This window comes from Tasmannia lanceolata, unplaced genomic scaffold (assembly GCF_043159265.1).
Source record: "Tasmannia lanceolata isolate RefF3 unplaced genomic scaffold, GAP_Taslan_0.1 ptg000024l, whole genome shotgun sequence".
Classification (NCBI taxonomy): domain Eukaryota; kingdom Viridiplantae; phylum Streptophyta; class Magnoliopsida; order Canellales; family Winteraceae; genus Tasmannia; species Tasmannia lanceolata.
In genome coordinates this window covers 3,691,420-3,707,676 of record NW_027518701.1, presented here as the reverse complement: position 1 = coordinate 3,707,676, position 16,257 = coordinate 3,691,420, and the positions used below count along the sequence as shown (strand labels likewise).

At 41.2% G+C, this 16,257-nt stretch overlaps 1 protein-coding gene across 2 annotated transcripts in view; it reads right to left on the bottom strand.

Annotated features, from left to right (window-relative positions):
* Nucleotides 1-4,275: 4,275 nt before the first annotated feature.
* The window catches only part of LOC143857301 (putative DEAD-box ATP-dependent RNA helicase 48), a 33,860-nt gene continuing 21,878 nt past the window's right edge, over nt 4,276-16,257 (bottom strand). The window contains exons 7-11 of one of the 2 annotated variants that reach the window (XR_013238585.1): nt 6,988-7,083; nt 6,696-6,911; nt 5,988-6,170; nt 4,928-5,337; nt 4,276-4,624 (exon numbers count right to left, since the gene is read on the bottom strand). Coding sequence is in view for 1 of the 2 variants with exons in the window: in XM_077367724.1 (XP_077223839.1) it covers nt 5,107-5,337; nt 5,988-6,170; nt 6,696-6,911; nt 6,988-7,083 (726 nt within the window). In the remaining variant the exon portion in view is untranslated. Of the gene's footprint in view, nt 4,625-4,751; nt 5,338-5,987; nt 6,171-6,695; nt 6,912-6,987; nt 7,084-16,257 lie in introns of those variants that run through there. The other variant, XM_077367724.1, reaches the window with a different exon arrangement.

Below are 16,257 nucleotides of genomic sequence, written 5' to 3'. Positions count from 1 at the left end.
ATCCATAGGATCATCCTAACCATTCGAACTGTGGAGGGAAAAAATGGACTAATTTGTGAAGGTTTAAAGATATCCATTTTACCTCCACAAATCGCAGGGTTGGGATGATCCTATGGATCTGATTTTTTGTAGACACCCTATCTATGTGAGGGCCTTTAAAATGGATGGCTTGGATCACCCAAAAAATGTGGGCCCCCACTGTATTTTAAGCTAGTGTGTAGAGAACTCTCTACACATGTGTAGGAACTGTTCTCTCTCTCTCTCTCTCTCTCTCTCTCTCTCTCTCTCTCTCTCTCTCTCTCTATATATATATATATATATATATATATATATATATATATATATATATACAGAGGAAAATGATTGAACGCTCGAGTGTACCTAACCTTAGGTACGCTCGAGTGCCAAATCACATGGGTCCCACATTTTTTTTTGTCATCTAACCCATTCATTTGCAAGGCCCCGTCATAGATAGGGTGTGTACAAAAAATCAGCACCATTGAATCATCCTAATCCCTCCAAAACTGGAGTGCAAAATGGGCAGATTTGTGGACAAACAGTGTCTGTCCATTTTGACCTCCACACTAGCTTAAAATATATATAGAGAAAACGGTTCATACACATATGTGTAGGTAAGTTATCTACACACTAGCTTAAAATACAGTGGGGGCCACATTATTTGGGTGATCCAAACCATTCATTTTTAAGGCCCTCACATAGATAGGGTGTCCATAAAAAATCAGATCCGTAGGATCATCCTAACCATTCGAACTATGGAGGCAAAAAATGGACTAATTTGTGAAGGTTTAAAGACATCCATTTTACCTCCACAAATCGTAGGGTTGGGATGATCCTATGGATCTGATTTTTGGTAGACACCCTATCTATGTGAGGGCCTTTAAAATGATGGCTTGGATCACCCAAACAATGTGGGCCCCCACTGTATTTTAAGCTAGTGTGTAGAGAACTCTCTACACATATGTGTATGAACCGTTTCTCATATATATATATATATATATATATATATATAGTAAAGGGTTTCTGCGCTCGAGCGCAGATAGTGCAGAAACAAGGGTGGGCCCACATTGTTGGGGGGATCCAAAGCATTCATTTGGAAGGCCCTTTCATGGATAGAGTGTCCACCAAAAATCAGCTCCATTGGATCATCTTAGGTTTCCATTTGTGGGGTGAAAAAATGGGCAGATTAATGGACAAATAATATCTGTTCATTTTCACCCCCACAAATGGACACCTTATGATGATCTAATGAAGCGGATTTTTGGTACACACCCCATCCATGATGGGGCCTTTCAAATGAATGCTTAGGATCACCCCATCAATGTAGCCCCACCCTTGTTTCCTGCACTCGAGCGCATATAAGCTATCAGCGCTCGAGCGCAGAAACCCTTCTCTCTCTCTCTCTCTCTCTCTCTCTCTCTCTCTCTCTCTCTCTCTATATATATATATATATATATATATATATATATATATATATATACCTTCTCTAGTCCGCCGACCCAAAACACAATGGGCCCACATTGTTTGGATGATACAAAGCATTCATTTGATAGGCCCTGACATAGATAGGGTGTGCCCAAAAAATCAGTTCCGTAGGATCATCTTAACCCTTCAATTTGTGGAGCTAAAAATTGGACAAATTAGTGAAGTTTTATACCCGTCCATTTTAACCTCCACAAATCGTAGGGTTGGGATGATCCTATGGAGCTGATTTTTTTGGCACACCCTATCCATGTCAGGGCCTATTAAGTGAATGCTTTGGATCACACAAAAAATGTGGGCCCACACTGATTTTTTGGCGGACGCAAAGTGTAATGAATGCTCATGTTGTTGGATTGTGATTCCTGCAAAAAAAATATTGGATTCAGAAGCTGAGGTAACCGGAGAATTGGTCAAAATACACAGAATTTCTTACTTTTCGTGGAGGATTAGACCCTGTAACAGGGGGTCTATGGCTGACCGATATTGCACACCTCGAATATGTCCTTTTTGCCCGCTTAGTGTCGGAAAGATCCCCTCACGTGGGTGCTAAGACTAGGTCGGGATTCGGCGGAGACTAACGGATCAATCCACTTGACCTAACCACTTTTCTAGTCCGCCGACTACAAACATCAACTATATATATATATATATATATATATATATATATATATATATATGCGCTCGAGTCTAAGAAACAAGGGTGAGGCCACATTGTTTGGGTGATCCTAAGCATTCATTTAAAAGGCCCCATCATGGATGGGGTGTGTACCAAAAATCAACTTCAATGGATCATCATTGGGTGTCCATTTGTAGGAGTAAAATGGACAGATACTTCTTTCACCCCACAAATGGACACCCTCAAATGATCCAATGGAGCTGATTTTTGGTGGATACAGGGTGGTTGCAGTTCTTGATTGTGGTTAAAGAGGGAAGTTAATAGGTGGTTGAAGAAGCAAAGGTTCTTGGTGTCAAGAACAATGATGGGAAATTAGATAGATTTTGCAATGGGTGAAAATCACGGTTGGAGAATATTGGGCAGTTAGATAAATTGAGGTTGGAATTAAAATATGGGTATTGACCCCATAGTTCACCAATTTTTTTAAAGGTGACATTTAATCTAGGAACAAAGGTTGACGTGAATGTAGGATAGTAAGTCTATCCAAGGATAAAATAAACCAGGATTGCCATCCCATGTCAATTGACACAATACTGCAACTACTGAGAGAGAGAGAGAGAGAGAGAGAGAGAGAGAGAGAGAGAGACCAGGCTACAGATGCACTTGCGGGATGCAGACCTGTCTACAGATGCACTCTAAGGCCCTGTTTGCGGGAAATACATTTTAGGAGGAAATTTTTCCTTTCAATGATATGATTAGAGATTGTTTAGAGGGATAGCAAGTCTAAGCTTGGACTGCACACGTTCAAGTTAATTTTTTATGTGTAAGTAAATAGTTAAAAAGTAGGAAATTTTGGTTGAAATTTCAAACTTTTTTACAAAAATATTCTGCAATTCAAACAGGGCCTAAGAGCATGTTTGGCAAGCATGAAAAAAGATGTTTACGGAATGTTTGTTCATAGAACTTGAGGGGCATAGTAAGAGAAAGAAAGAAACTTGAGGGCTGAAAAGTGGAAAAAAAAACCTACGTTTTTTCCTGTTTCAAAGCCCTGAGGAGAGCTTAAGAGGAGGATAAAACAGGGGCGAAAACCTACTTTTTTCCTGTTTTACAGCCTCGTCTCATGCTCTCCCCACTCTTGCCCTCTCAAGTCTCTCTTCAGCCCTCTCTCCCTCTCCCTCATGCTGAGTAAACAAAGATTCTATGATTTTTTTTTTTCTCGGTTACCAAACATGCCCTAAACATGTGAACTCATCTTCACAGTACTTCTGTTTTTAAAGTTAAAAACTATTCAAAAAACCATAACCATTTCCATTTAGAAACATGTTCTCGGATGCACCTTAAAGCTTGATAATGGAACTCTTTTTTTTAATAAAGGCACTGTACTTTATTTATAGGTTCTAATTAGCTCTTAAATATTGTTGCATTTGCCTCTAAACTAGCATCAGCCAATCAAATTACTTCTTAATAAATTAAGTAGTGGATGAAGGACATCCACACTCCCTTTTTTAAATAATGGCATCCCTCACTAAACACACTTTCAATTGTCTATTGATTTTTTTCCGTAGCAATTTTATCCAACATTTACAACTAATTAGAAAAAAAAAAAAAAAAAACAAAGAGGTGACATTATCAAATTAGAGAGAGTGCATATATCAACTCTCTACCCACATGTAAACTATTCATGCTTTTAGAGCTCGCAATTAAATTTTTATGGCAGAAAAAAAAAAAATTGGGGATGATAAATGAAGGTACCCCATTTTTACTGGTTTTATTATGACCAATAGAAAAAAAAATCGATGTGAAGAGAATAATGGCACCCACTTTATCAGTCACTTGTTTTATTATAATTGTGAGTCTTTAGAAAAGTGGTGAGGAGAGGATTTGCCATTATAAAAACAAGAAGAAGAAATAGTAGGTATATCTATTCAAAGAGGAATTCTAGACAGAAGGGAGGTGAAAGGGCTCTCGCATTTGGCTGCACATCACCATCATGTTTGACGTTTCAGCCGATATTGATGCATGATGGTGATCCGTTATTAATGCATGATGGTGATGTGTAGCCAATAGGAGAGCCCTTTCACCTCTTTTTGGCAAGGGCTCCCTTCAATCTAGAACTCCTCTTATTAAAATAGTAAGTTTCACGTCTGAATACAGAGATGCCATTAATTCAATTCTCACTGCAAGAGACATTGCAATTAGAGGAACCCACTATGGTGCAGTGGGTTCCACCCTTGGTTGATCAAAACTGCCTATTTTATAGGGCTTGCTTTGGATCCCCTATAGCCCAAAAATAGTCATGCATCCAATTGCTACATAAATAGTGTAGTTTTGTTGTTAAACATGCAGAGTCAAAAACTATATATATCCAGCAGTTGATTAGAATGATTTTTACCCAAAGTGAGATCCAAAGCAAGGCCTATCAGATGGATGGTTCAGATCAGTCAAAGGTTGGATCCACAGTGCTGTAGCGGGCCTACATCATTGCCGCCTAAGGGACTCTTTGAATACCTACAAAAATAGATTTTGCAAATGATGATTATAATAGCTCTAAAAATACTATAGTAAATGCCTTCCAAAGTGGCCTTGGATGCCTCTAGGTCCTAAGCCACTTTTATCATACTAGATTCAAACCCACTTTTGCAAATGATGATAATATTTTATAATAATGATAGACATTAATAACATAATAAATGTAATATCCTACTTTTCTTCTCTAAAACAATCCTAGATGTAACAATGCAGGAACAGTCAACAAAAATCATGGTAAAAAAACATAACACAATGTCAAGATCACATGGACTTTATCCAGACCTGTTTGTGCCTGGTTTCATGGCTTGCTGCTGGAAGGCCTGCTACTGCACTGAGCAAGATGGAGAAAACCTGTTGGTAAGTTGTTTCTTACATCAGCACCACCATGAGCAACAAAAATTTACAAACAATCGGCATTGCTCAGTCACCAAGAAAGAATTAAATTCGACTTTAAGGTTCGTTCACTTTCTGATTCGAATGCCAGGAATGTCCCTCAAACCCATCTTGTTTACTGTTTTTCTATAAAGTGCAGGAGGCTTCTGCAACCCAATTGAATCACAGAACCTATTAGCAAGTTCTACTAACATGGTTTTATCTCTTCCAATTTCCTTGATTGAATTGTAGTAACCAAGCCAAGCATGATATGCTGCTTCCTTGACACTAATATCAATCCTTGCCATTGAATCTTCCACCTGTGTGTACAATGCATTCGGAGATTTACTTGCCATCATATAATATTTCCAGGCAAAAAAGATGGAAAATTACTTTACATTTCAGCAGGGTCACTGTAATACAGTGTCTTTCTCTTTTACATCACGAAGAAATTTTACATCACAAAGAAATAAGATACGTCAGGTTCAATCACTATAGCCAATTGGTAAGCGTGAATCTAAAATTAATGTCTAAAATTCAAATCCAGTTTACTGAAACAAAATAGAATGCTCACCCACCTATTATCATTGCAATTAAAGCATATTTTAAAAAATCCTTTTTTAGATCATTGATACCATTAAAAAAAGGGAAATGATCTCTCTCTCTCTCTCTCTCTCTCTCTCTCTCTCTCTCTCTCTCTCTCTCTCTCACACACACACACACACACACACACACACACACAAACGGTTTCTGTGAGAATGGTTCACTGCTTGAGGATAAATTCACCCCTTTAACGTTTTTCTCTGCCTCTAAAACTTAACGAATAACGTTAAAGGGGGGGGGTTTTATCCGTCTGAGTGGGGGAAAATATCATTTCCCTAAAAAGTAGCAAAAAACAAAAAGTCACTTAAAATTCCCACAAACTCAAGCCAAAAGCAAAAAAAGCAAAGAAAAATAGTTAGGGATGAACCTTCATTTCCATATCTGAATCTAGTTGAGGTAAGGGAGACTTCTTAATGGGCAAATCTTTTATTTCATCTAAGAAATATTGTTCCCATGGTGCAAGCATCAGAATGCCTTCTCCTTCTTTGCCCTCGCGCCCAGTCCTTCCTAGACGGTGTATGTATTGCTCCCTGTCAGGAGGAATGCCCACCTAAAGATTGCCAATTTCTATCATTACCATCACATAATTCAAGTGTATGCAACACAGGCATGCAACCATCAAAACTTATCTACAAGAATCCCTGTAAAATTTTCTTATTTACCAATACTATCGTCCAATGCCTTAAATAACTTTTAAATTTTTCTTTACCAATTTTACACTTAATTTTAGATAAAGTTTAATTTTGATTGAAAGATTAAAGAAAACAATAGACAAATCCCTAGAATTTCTCCCTGCATTGATAGTATTAAAAACTCTAATCCTTGAAAAGTCTCTCCACCATATATAATCTCCTCTATTTTGGGTAGAGGAGTATCTCTCTCTAAATATAAATGTGGGCCCTGCCCTATTCATGACTCTGGTGGAGATAGTGTGCCCCACCAATCAATACACGAGGTGTAAAATGCTGGGGGCCATCATATGCATGGACTTCGGTGGAGAACATGGGATCAAAAGACAGTTTAATGGTTAATACAAGTTGACTGAATAGACAGCATTGGCAAGTTCCAAAAGTACCTGAATTACAAGAGTAACATCAGGATAATTCATTCCACGAGCAGAGACATCGGATGTAATAAGAATCAATCTCTTAGATTCCCGAAACTCATCAGATATACGAGTGCGATAAAGTTGAGATTTTCTCGAATGAATTTCCCTGACATTCAGTTTTAACTCGCGGAGAAGTTGGAACATAAGTGACGTTACCATTGCAGTCGTACAGAAAACAATGACCTGAAAGCAAGTACAACTATAAGAAATCGAGCATTTATTAGTGGAACAAAAATTTACCAAAAACAAAAACGCAAACCTTGTAATCAAGCACTCGCATGATATGCTCCTTCAAGAGGTGGTGAACTATTTGAAAATGTTGTTCATGCGGTGCAACTAGATATGACTGCAGAACCTGCATTAACAAGAGAAAAAGGGCACGTGAGTTTGGCACTCAACAGTATATTCCTTCCAGTGAATCAGTGATGATGAGACGTACATAAATTACATATTGTTTAAGACTAAGCAGAAGTGGTCAGAGTCGATCAGACGACACTAAGCCAGTAGTTAACGAACTAAGTACATGCCCAAATCAATAGAAGAATAACAATGACAGGAAAAAGTGTTCCATTTGGCAAATTATGGGGCTTATATAGCGTGGTGTGGGCCCCTTGTTTTTTCATAGGTCCCCTAAATTTCTTCAGATGAAGTGACTGAGGACCAATTTGAAACCTCCCACAGATGACTGAAGTACTAATGAAATAAAGCAGAGACTTCTAATCATTCAAGATGAATTTAATAAGATACCAGAAATTCCTGGAAATGTAACAGGGGGGGGAAGAAACACTGATATAGAACTGTCAGATATTTTTCTTCTCTTGCTATTTTAGGTGATATCCCATATAAAAGTGGTCCGAGAGAGAGAGAGAGAGACAGAGAGAGAGAGATTATAACTTCCCTCAATTATGATCTTGTTTCTTTGGCCGATTATGCTCAAGACCTTTTAGATTCGAGAACATGTGGTTCTCAATCCCAGGCTTCAAAATATGAATAAAAAAAGAGTAATGATACGGTAACCAAGTTGGGAACTGAGCATGAAACCAGGGAATAGCCTCTTCAGTCTTCACACATTAACAAGTACTTGGCTTTATTTTTTTTTTGAAAGATGACAAATTTCATTAATATTTGAGGTGCAATCAGGACCAGGGGTCCTAGCCTGCCTGTACAAATATTAAATATAAGGCATCGGACACAGCCGATGGTTTACAAAAGACCTACTTCCAGAAGAAAGGATACAAGTATCCTTCTCATAAAGAAAAGAGCACATTACAAATATGATAGAATTTCAAAATCCTCCCGTTCAGCCCCCGCTTTAGCCAAAGTGTCGGCCATTTCATTTGCTGGTCGTCTTCGATGTTCAAGGCGCGGGTTAAGTACCCGCATTAGATCCAGTATTTCCGCTGTAGACTAAGTGCCTCCACTACCATAATAAACAGATAGGGTGCCAGTGGATCCCCCTGCCGAATCCAACTTGATGCTTTAAAGAAACCCTTCTCCAAACCATTAATGATGACTGGGAACAAGTTTTCTAATATCAAAGCTCTGACCCAGTTCCTCCAGGAGGGCCCGAAGCCCATTTTTTCTTGAATGAAATCAAGAACATCCCAATCAACATGATCATAAGCTTTTTCTATATCAATTTTGAATAGGAGACCCGGATAGTCGCTTCTCTTTGCCGAATCAATAAGTTCGGTAGCTATTAAAACACCATCAAGGACCTGCCTCGAGTCAACAAAGGCTCCCTGAAATTGTGAAATGATCTCCCCCATGTAGTTTTTCACTCTTCGTGGTAGTAACTTGGCAACTATCTTGGGGACACTGTGCATCAGGCTAATGAGGAAATCTCTTGTCCCAATCACACCTTCTTTGGGATTAGGGAGATGAAAGTCGCCTTCGTTGCTTCACTAATGATTCCCCTCTCAGCAAATTTCAGAAAGAAGGCCATAATGTCCTTCAAAATCCTCCAAAAGGACCGGAAAAAAGCCATAGGATAGCCATCCGGCCCTGGGGCTTTGTCCCCAGCCATGGAGAAAATAGCATGTTCGACCTCTTCTTCTGTGAAGAGTGGTCCAAAGTAAGTCTCTGATCACCCGTGATTTTCTTGAAGTTAAGACCCTCCATCTTCGGCCGCCACTCCACAGATTTTGAATAGAGGCTAGAGTAGAATTCCACAATTAAAGATTTGAGAAGATTGGGGTCCTCAACAATTGTCTCACCCTGCTTTATGCAGTTGATCAGGTTTATCCTTCTCCTAGAATTGGCTGTTCGGTGAAAGAATTTGGAATTTTTATCCCCAGCCTTGAGCCACAACGCGCGAGATTTCTGTCTCCATCGAATTTCTTCTCTGCGTTGGATCATCTCGTTTTCAACAAGTAGGTCCAACCGAGTTATCTGATCCTCCTCTGACATTGTTCCTTCCTCCTCTTTGATTTCTAAGAAGGCCAGCCTATTTGAGATAGCTTCTCTTCTCTGATTCGACTCTTCATCAAAGGTTTTTTGCCATTCTTTGATCTTGAATTTAGGCCTTTTTAATTTTTTACGGAGAGCATATCCTTTCCAACCCCTGATCTGCAGTTCCTCCCACAAGTGCTCTACCTTTTCCGCAAAGCCTGATACTTCCAAAAGGTCCAAATCAAATCTGAACGGACGAGGACCGCCAGAGAAATTTGAAATTTCCAGAACGATCGGGTTGTGATCCGATTCCGTTCGGGGATCGCTTTTTGGGAGATGAGAGGGAAGCGCTCCTCCCATTCACGAGTAAGGAGGACACGGTCAATCCTTGTCATAACAAGGTGAGCCTGATTATTAGACCAAGAAAACTTTGCTCCGTTGAGTGGGATATCCAGTAGTTCATGGCTCTGAATAAAGTTGGAAAAGTTTCGCATGCTGGTGGTGCTTCTCGACAATGTGTTCTTTTCAGATGGATATCGTATTGTGTTGAAATCACCCCCCAGAATCCAGGGACCCTGCCATGATTCTCTAAGGGAGTTCAACTCTTGCCATAATTCCCTTCTATCAGAGTAAAGAGGAGGTCCGTAAACAGTTGAGAGCATCCATTCCTCATTGCAATCAGATGAGGAGAAAATTATGGATATCAGAAATCTCCCTTCTCTGACTTCGTTGCGATGAAATCTGCTCTCCTTCCATATGACAATGATTCCCCCTGCTATGCCAATCGCACCCTTTGCAACCCATTCTCGCTGATTTCTTCCCCAGACATTGTTAATTGTAATATCTGTGATCCCCATTAATTTAGATTCGATTACTGCCACCAAATGTAATTGGTTTTTTACAATAAAGGCCCTCACCACCCTAAATTTTATGTCTTCTCTTAGTCCCCTAATATTCCAGAAGCCTATTTTCATTGGGAGCGGGAACGTACTCCTAAGGCTTCGAAATTCTTCAAGTAGAAACCCCTTGCTGGCCTAGGATCCGCACAGGACCCTTATCTCCACGGCGCAGCAAGTTTGTCGGAGCTTCCAATATCGATTTGGAGGCGATTCCAAAGGTGAAATTGGCTTGATGATTTGATTTTTGCGTTAGCACATCCCCACTGCTTTGCTTTCTTCCTTTTACAGACCCTCGTTTAGCCTCCGTTTGGGTGAGTTGGCCGTTGATTTTCTTTTCTTATGTATCAGAGCTTGCCTTAAAATGCCCAAAGCTCGATTAACTTTCCTTAAAATGCACAAAGCTCGATTAACTTTTTGAGCTAATCTAGGGTGAACCGAGGGCAGTAAGGTCTTTTATTGTCTGAGCCCAGAATGCATTGCTGCCATAACACCTGGTCTAGTCACTTTTCCAGACGTCCCAATCAGGGGTAGTTGAAATTTGAAATCGCTTTCTGCGACTCTGAGGGTTCACTAGAAACTACCGATACACAGTTTTGAGGATTCCACGTGGGGGCCAATATGTGGAACTTGTCAGTAGTTGGTAAGCAAGGTTGCCACGTGGGGAGCGTAACAACGGCCTTCTCTCTGATATTGGTACGGGTACCGAAGAGATTCGAAAAAGTCGCTGATACCTGTTCCTGAACTAGTCCGGCGGAATCCCACACCGGAGATCTATTCTCCCATTTTTTTTCCAAAAGATCGACCGCACTTTGTATACCCCGTTTTTAAGACAGGTTCCCCCTCTCTCCACGTCCCAGACTGGTCTTCTACAATCGGATCAACCCCTATCGGAAAGGGTGTGACAATGACCCGGAGAAGCACCATTGACTTCTGTAGTTTCCATGCTGGGACGATGATTCTTGCTGATGCAAAACTCATACAGTCTTCATGGTGTCCCTTCATGTCTATGTCAAGGACGATTCCAAATAACGAGCCCAAGGCTTGTACAGTTGAAGTGGCCCAGACATGGAGGGGGATTCCTGTGAATCTAACCCACATGGCTTCAGCAGCTTGTTGATAGCTAGGGTTCCACTCCGTGATAGAGGATAAATAATCGCCTAGTGCCTTGTCCCCCCTACTTCTTATAGCTAGGGTTCCACTCCGTGATAGAGGATAAATAATCGCCTAGTGCCTTGTCCCCCCTACTTCTTAGGGTGTGCTCTTCTAGAAACAGGAAGAGAACTTCATGAGGTGCTAGATCAGAGGGTTTGGGTAAACTCGGGAAGTCCCAAAACCCTTTTGCCCAAGTCCATAAGTCTTCCAGCCTTACTCCAGGGTCTTTAATACGACCTATGAGGCATAATTTTAGGATCAGTTGTCTCTTAGCAATCTCTTGTCCAGAAATTAGGATCGTCGGTATTCCATTCTCCTTGGCAGTACGGGTAGTGCCGGAATCTGGCCAGACCTTCTCCTCTCTAAGTGTTGGCTTTAAAGGGATTTGGTTTGAGGCTGAGATGTCACTACTGTCCATCCGTCCCTTCCACCAAAACAAACCCTGCAAATTTTCCGCCATTTGAAGTTCTGGTATCTGCATCTCAAACAACCCCAATTCCTTCGCCGGGCAAAGTTTTCCCCCATTTTTTCCGATCCCCCGAAGGGCTTCTATAGAGAATAATGAGAAAGGGACGAGAAGGGCTTGGGCCCTAAAGCCGCCTGAGAAGAGCAGAAAGTATATTTTTTCTTCTAGCCGCCAGAGAAGAGCCGAAAGTATCTATAATAGCTCCAATTTCTAGGGGGGGAAGTATCTCTCTCTCTAGATAATGGACGAGTACTTAGCTTTACGTTTGTTCCCGTTTTTTCTTTTTTATTTTTCTTTTTTTTTGCTTTTTCTTAAAATGGCAAGTACTTGGCTTTATGTTTGTTCCTGTTTTTTCTTTTTTCTTTTTTTTTTTTGCTCTTTCTTAAAATGGCAAAACTACTCCCTATGCCATGTGGCGTGTAGTGATTTGCTCGGTTCCACTCTCGGTTAGGCAACCGGTTTCCTTAGCAGCACTAATAAAAAATGGAGGAAAGAGGGAGACAGCACTATATGGGCAGGGTTCAAAGTTCAGAACAAGTTGAAAATGATTGAAACGAGAATGAAAGATTGAAATATGGTGACAATTAAAGGGCTCAAAGCCACGAAGAAAAGTATTATTAATTCTAAGAGCTGGAAAAGACATCAGAAAAGGGCAATCATAGTGAGCATCAGAATTTACAAAGACCGGAAAATAGCAATAGTATAGAATATCCTTCAAATGGAGGAGACCAGCTGAGACAGAAATCCAAGGCACTTCAGCTTAGAGAGAGTGTGTGTGTGTGTGTGTGTGTGTGTGTGTGGTGTGTGTGTGTGTGTGCACGCGCGCGCGCGTTCACTGAGATAGATCTTATTGCGAGTCACACCATAGATTTTTTTTACCTAAATGTGTATGAGGCTGAAGCTTTTGGATTGTAGCGCTAGATATCTAGAAACCCACTTTTCCGAGGAGGAAGTAAGAGCCACTATTTTCTCCAATGAGTATGATAAAGCCCCCGGTCCTGATGGTTTTGTCTTCAATTTTTTTTTAAAATGTGGGAAAGTTATTAAAGATGATTTAATGAAAATTCATTTCTGAATTCCATGAAAGGGGAAGATCAAGTCAAAATATGAAAGCTTTTTTTATTACTCTCACTTTGAAGAAGAATGATTGATGCAAGATGAATGGCACTTGTATACCTGGAATCCGGTGTCGATGTCCTCATCAACGACCCTACAGAGGTAAGAGATTTTAGACCAACTAACCTTGTTGGTATTCTTTACAAGGTGATTGCCAAAATTCTTATAAATAGAATGAAAAGGGTTATCAGCTCAATCATTTCAAAATTTCAAGCAGCCTTTGTTGAAAACAGGCAAATATGGGATGGTGTTTTGGCCATTCAAAAAGTAATAATGAATGGCGTTCTCATAGCAAATATATGCCTTGAATCATGGAAGAAAAACAAAGTTGAAGGAGTTATATGGAATGTTGGTAAGGAAAAGGTGTAACATCATGTGGCGATACTGGGGCGATTTCATCTCCCCCCCCCCTTCCCAAGGTCGATGGAAACCCTAGGGAGGGAGGCGATTTCTTCTCTCTCTCTCTCGCTCTCTCTCTCTCTCTCTCTCTCTCTCTCTCCTTTTTAGTGTTTTTTTCTCCCCTCTCTCCCTCTCTCCCTCTCTCGTTTCCAGATCTCTCACTTTCTCCCCCTATCTCCTTTTCTTTCATTTTTCTGATTTCTCCCTGATGTCTCTTTCTGCCTTTTCTGATCCCCCCTCTTTCTATCTCTTTGGTCTCTCTTTCTCTTAGATCTATCTCTCCTACTTTCTGATCTCTCCCTCTCTCTCCCTTGATGGGCAAGGGAGGCATTGGTGGCCTGATGATGTCGGGAGTTGGGCAGATCTCGCATGGGATGCAGCAATAGTGGCTGGAGGTGTGGAATGGCCGGATCTAGGCCCGAGTGGGCAGGATTCAATGGGGAAAGGATCGGATTTGGGTAGGGTGGATGGAGAAAGTGGGTTGGTGAGTCGTCAGAAGTGGTGGGCGTGGAAGGAGTATGAAAAATGGTGGCCGGATTCGGGGGAAAAAAGGAGGTTGGATGTGGTGGTGGTGGTGGTGGAGAAAAACTATGATGGAGGATGCAGACGATGGTACTGAGACAGCCGGTTATTCCAAACCGTCCTCTCCATCATGAAACGCCGAAGGCGAGTGGGACGTCGGAAATGGTGCGGTGGATGACCGGCAAGGGGCTTTGGGAAGCTGTGGGTCGCCGGATCTGGGGGCTGTGTTAAGTGGTGGAGGCGATGGGTAGCCGGAGTTAGCGTTGAGGTTGTCGTCTAGAGATTGGGAGGTAAAAGATGGGTTTGATCGAGGTGCAAGGTTGGGGCTAGAAGGGCCGGGGTGTTAGGTTAGGATAGTTGTTTTGGGTTGTATGTGGCTAGCTGGAGAGGTGGAAGGCGGTAGCTGGAGAGGTATTGGTTCAGGAAGGAGGTAAGAATAGGGTTAGGTGGAAGGTAGGGTAGGGTTAGGGATTTAGGGATTGGTAGAAGTAAAGGGGAGTAATTTTAGGGTGAACAATGGTGGTCTCTAGGGTTAGGTGGAAGGAAGGGTTAGGGTTTAAGGTTCTGGTGGAGGTGAAAAGGAAGAAGCTAGGGTGAACAATAGTGGTCTCTAGGGTTAGACTAGAGTTTTTGGCATGGTGGTTTAACGGGGATCCCCCGGGACGAGCGGTGGCGCAAGGTGGAGGTCGCCGAAGATCGGATTCGATTGGTTGACTATTGTGCACAGTTAGGGGTGCACAATAGCTTCAGGTCTTTGAGCGGGATTTTTTAAAATCGAATTCACCAGCTAGAGAGTGGTGAAGAAGTCTGTGTGATGTAGCAAGTCATACATATGACTTGATAGGGCTCACAAATATGGCACTTTTTGTTGGATTCGATTCAATTGAGAACATTGGGCAGTGTAAAGGAAAGGAAGGGGACTGGTGAATGCACTCTCGGTTGCGGTAGTAGATGAAGAATTCGAAAGGAAAGAGAAATAGTTATTCGGCATGGTGGCAACGCATGGAAGTGTGGACATCACTATAGCGGTTGACCTAAAAGATCACTCCTTTTGGTTTTTATTGGCCTAGGAGTATGCTCCTGGCCACCCTTAATTGATTCTATGTAATGCAAGTAGGGACCCTGGTCCCCAATGTAATCTTCATAGTATCAATAAAATTGTCAATTTTCAAAAAAAAAAGAAGGTGTAACATCATGAGGATTTGGGGCAAGTGTTTAAAAACCCGGATGCGAGTCAAAATGCAGCCAAGAAAAAACCTTGTCAACTCGACGAAAAACGTGGATGCGGGTCAAAATGCGTTCAAGAAATATCCTTGTCAACTCGGCGCAGAAGCGGCCGAGAACGCAATTGACGCAGTTGAGTACTCGGTTGACGCAGACCTCGGGAGTGTCAAAGGAGTTTTTATTGATTCTGTAGGGCAAAACACAGAACGTGGCCAAGGGAAAAGGGAGTCGACTCGGGGGAGTCCACGATGACGCGGGGGAGTTTTAAAACTAAATTTGGGGCACTTGAAGATTACTTGATGGGTAGAATAGAGTTTGGGAACAAGTGGAGGATGTCGATGAAAGAATGTTTGTCTATGAATTCCTTTTTGATCTTCATCAATGGTTTTTTGAAGCTCGAGTGGTACCCATCAAGGGTATTCTTCTCCCCTTATATCTTCACATAGAGTAAAATGATTTCAGTCGCAATGGACAAAGGTCTGATTGAGGGTGTTCTGATTGGTGGAGTGGAAAGAATTACCCAAGCAATCAAGGCGGGGCAATGAGCAAGCAAGATTGCGGATGATAATGTAATTTTTTGCGGCGCCAAAGAAGAGGGGATGAAAAATCTTAAACCTCTGGCCTCAAAAATCAACTTTTGTACAAGTTCTATCATTGGTTGAAACATCGATGGTGAGCAAATGATGGAGTTCATTAGATTTAATGGTTGCATGTTTGAGCATTTCCCGATGTCCTACTTGGGTCTCCCTCTCGGATTTGGCATCCCAATCCCCTCCTCAAATCGCTTTGGACTCCTATTTTGAATCGTATGGCGATGGAGTTATAATATGGAAAAAAAATCATAGTTGTATGAAAAAAAATCTTCTCTCTCCTTTGGTGGAATAATTACCCTAATCAAAACTGATCTCACCAATCAGCCAACCTTTTTTTTTTAAAAAAAAAATGACTAATCAACCAACCTATTGCATGTCTTTATTCAAGATTCCAATCAGTGCTTCAAAAAGAATTGCAAGACTTCAAAGGAACTTTCTATTGGAAGGTAAAGAAAATGGTAAGAAACTCAAGCATCTAGTAAAATGGAAAAAGATTAGCGAAGATTAAAAAAGAATGGAGGCCTCCCGGTTAGGTGATGTTATTGCTAGGAACAAAGCTCTCAGAGGAGAATGACATTAGAGGTTTGGAACGGAAAGGGAGGATTTTTGGAGGAAGCCGATCTCCGGAAAATATATGGGACTGATTGTGGAGAGTGAGATATCAAAAGATTTAGACGATGTTGCAGGTCTGGTGCTTGTAGAGATGTAGATCAAGTGAAGGACTTTGACTATCCACGATAGAAAATGGGTAGAATGTTAGAATTTTA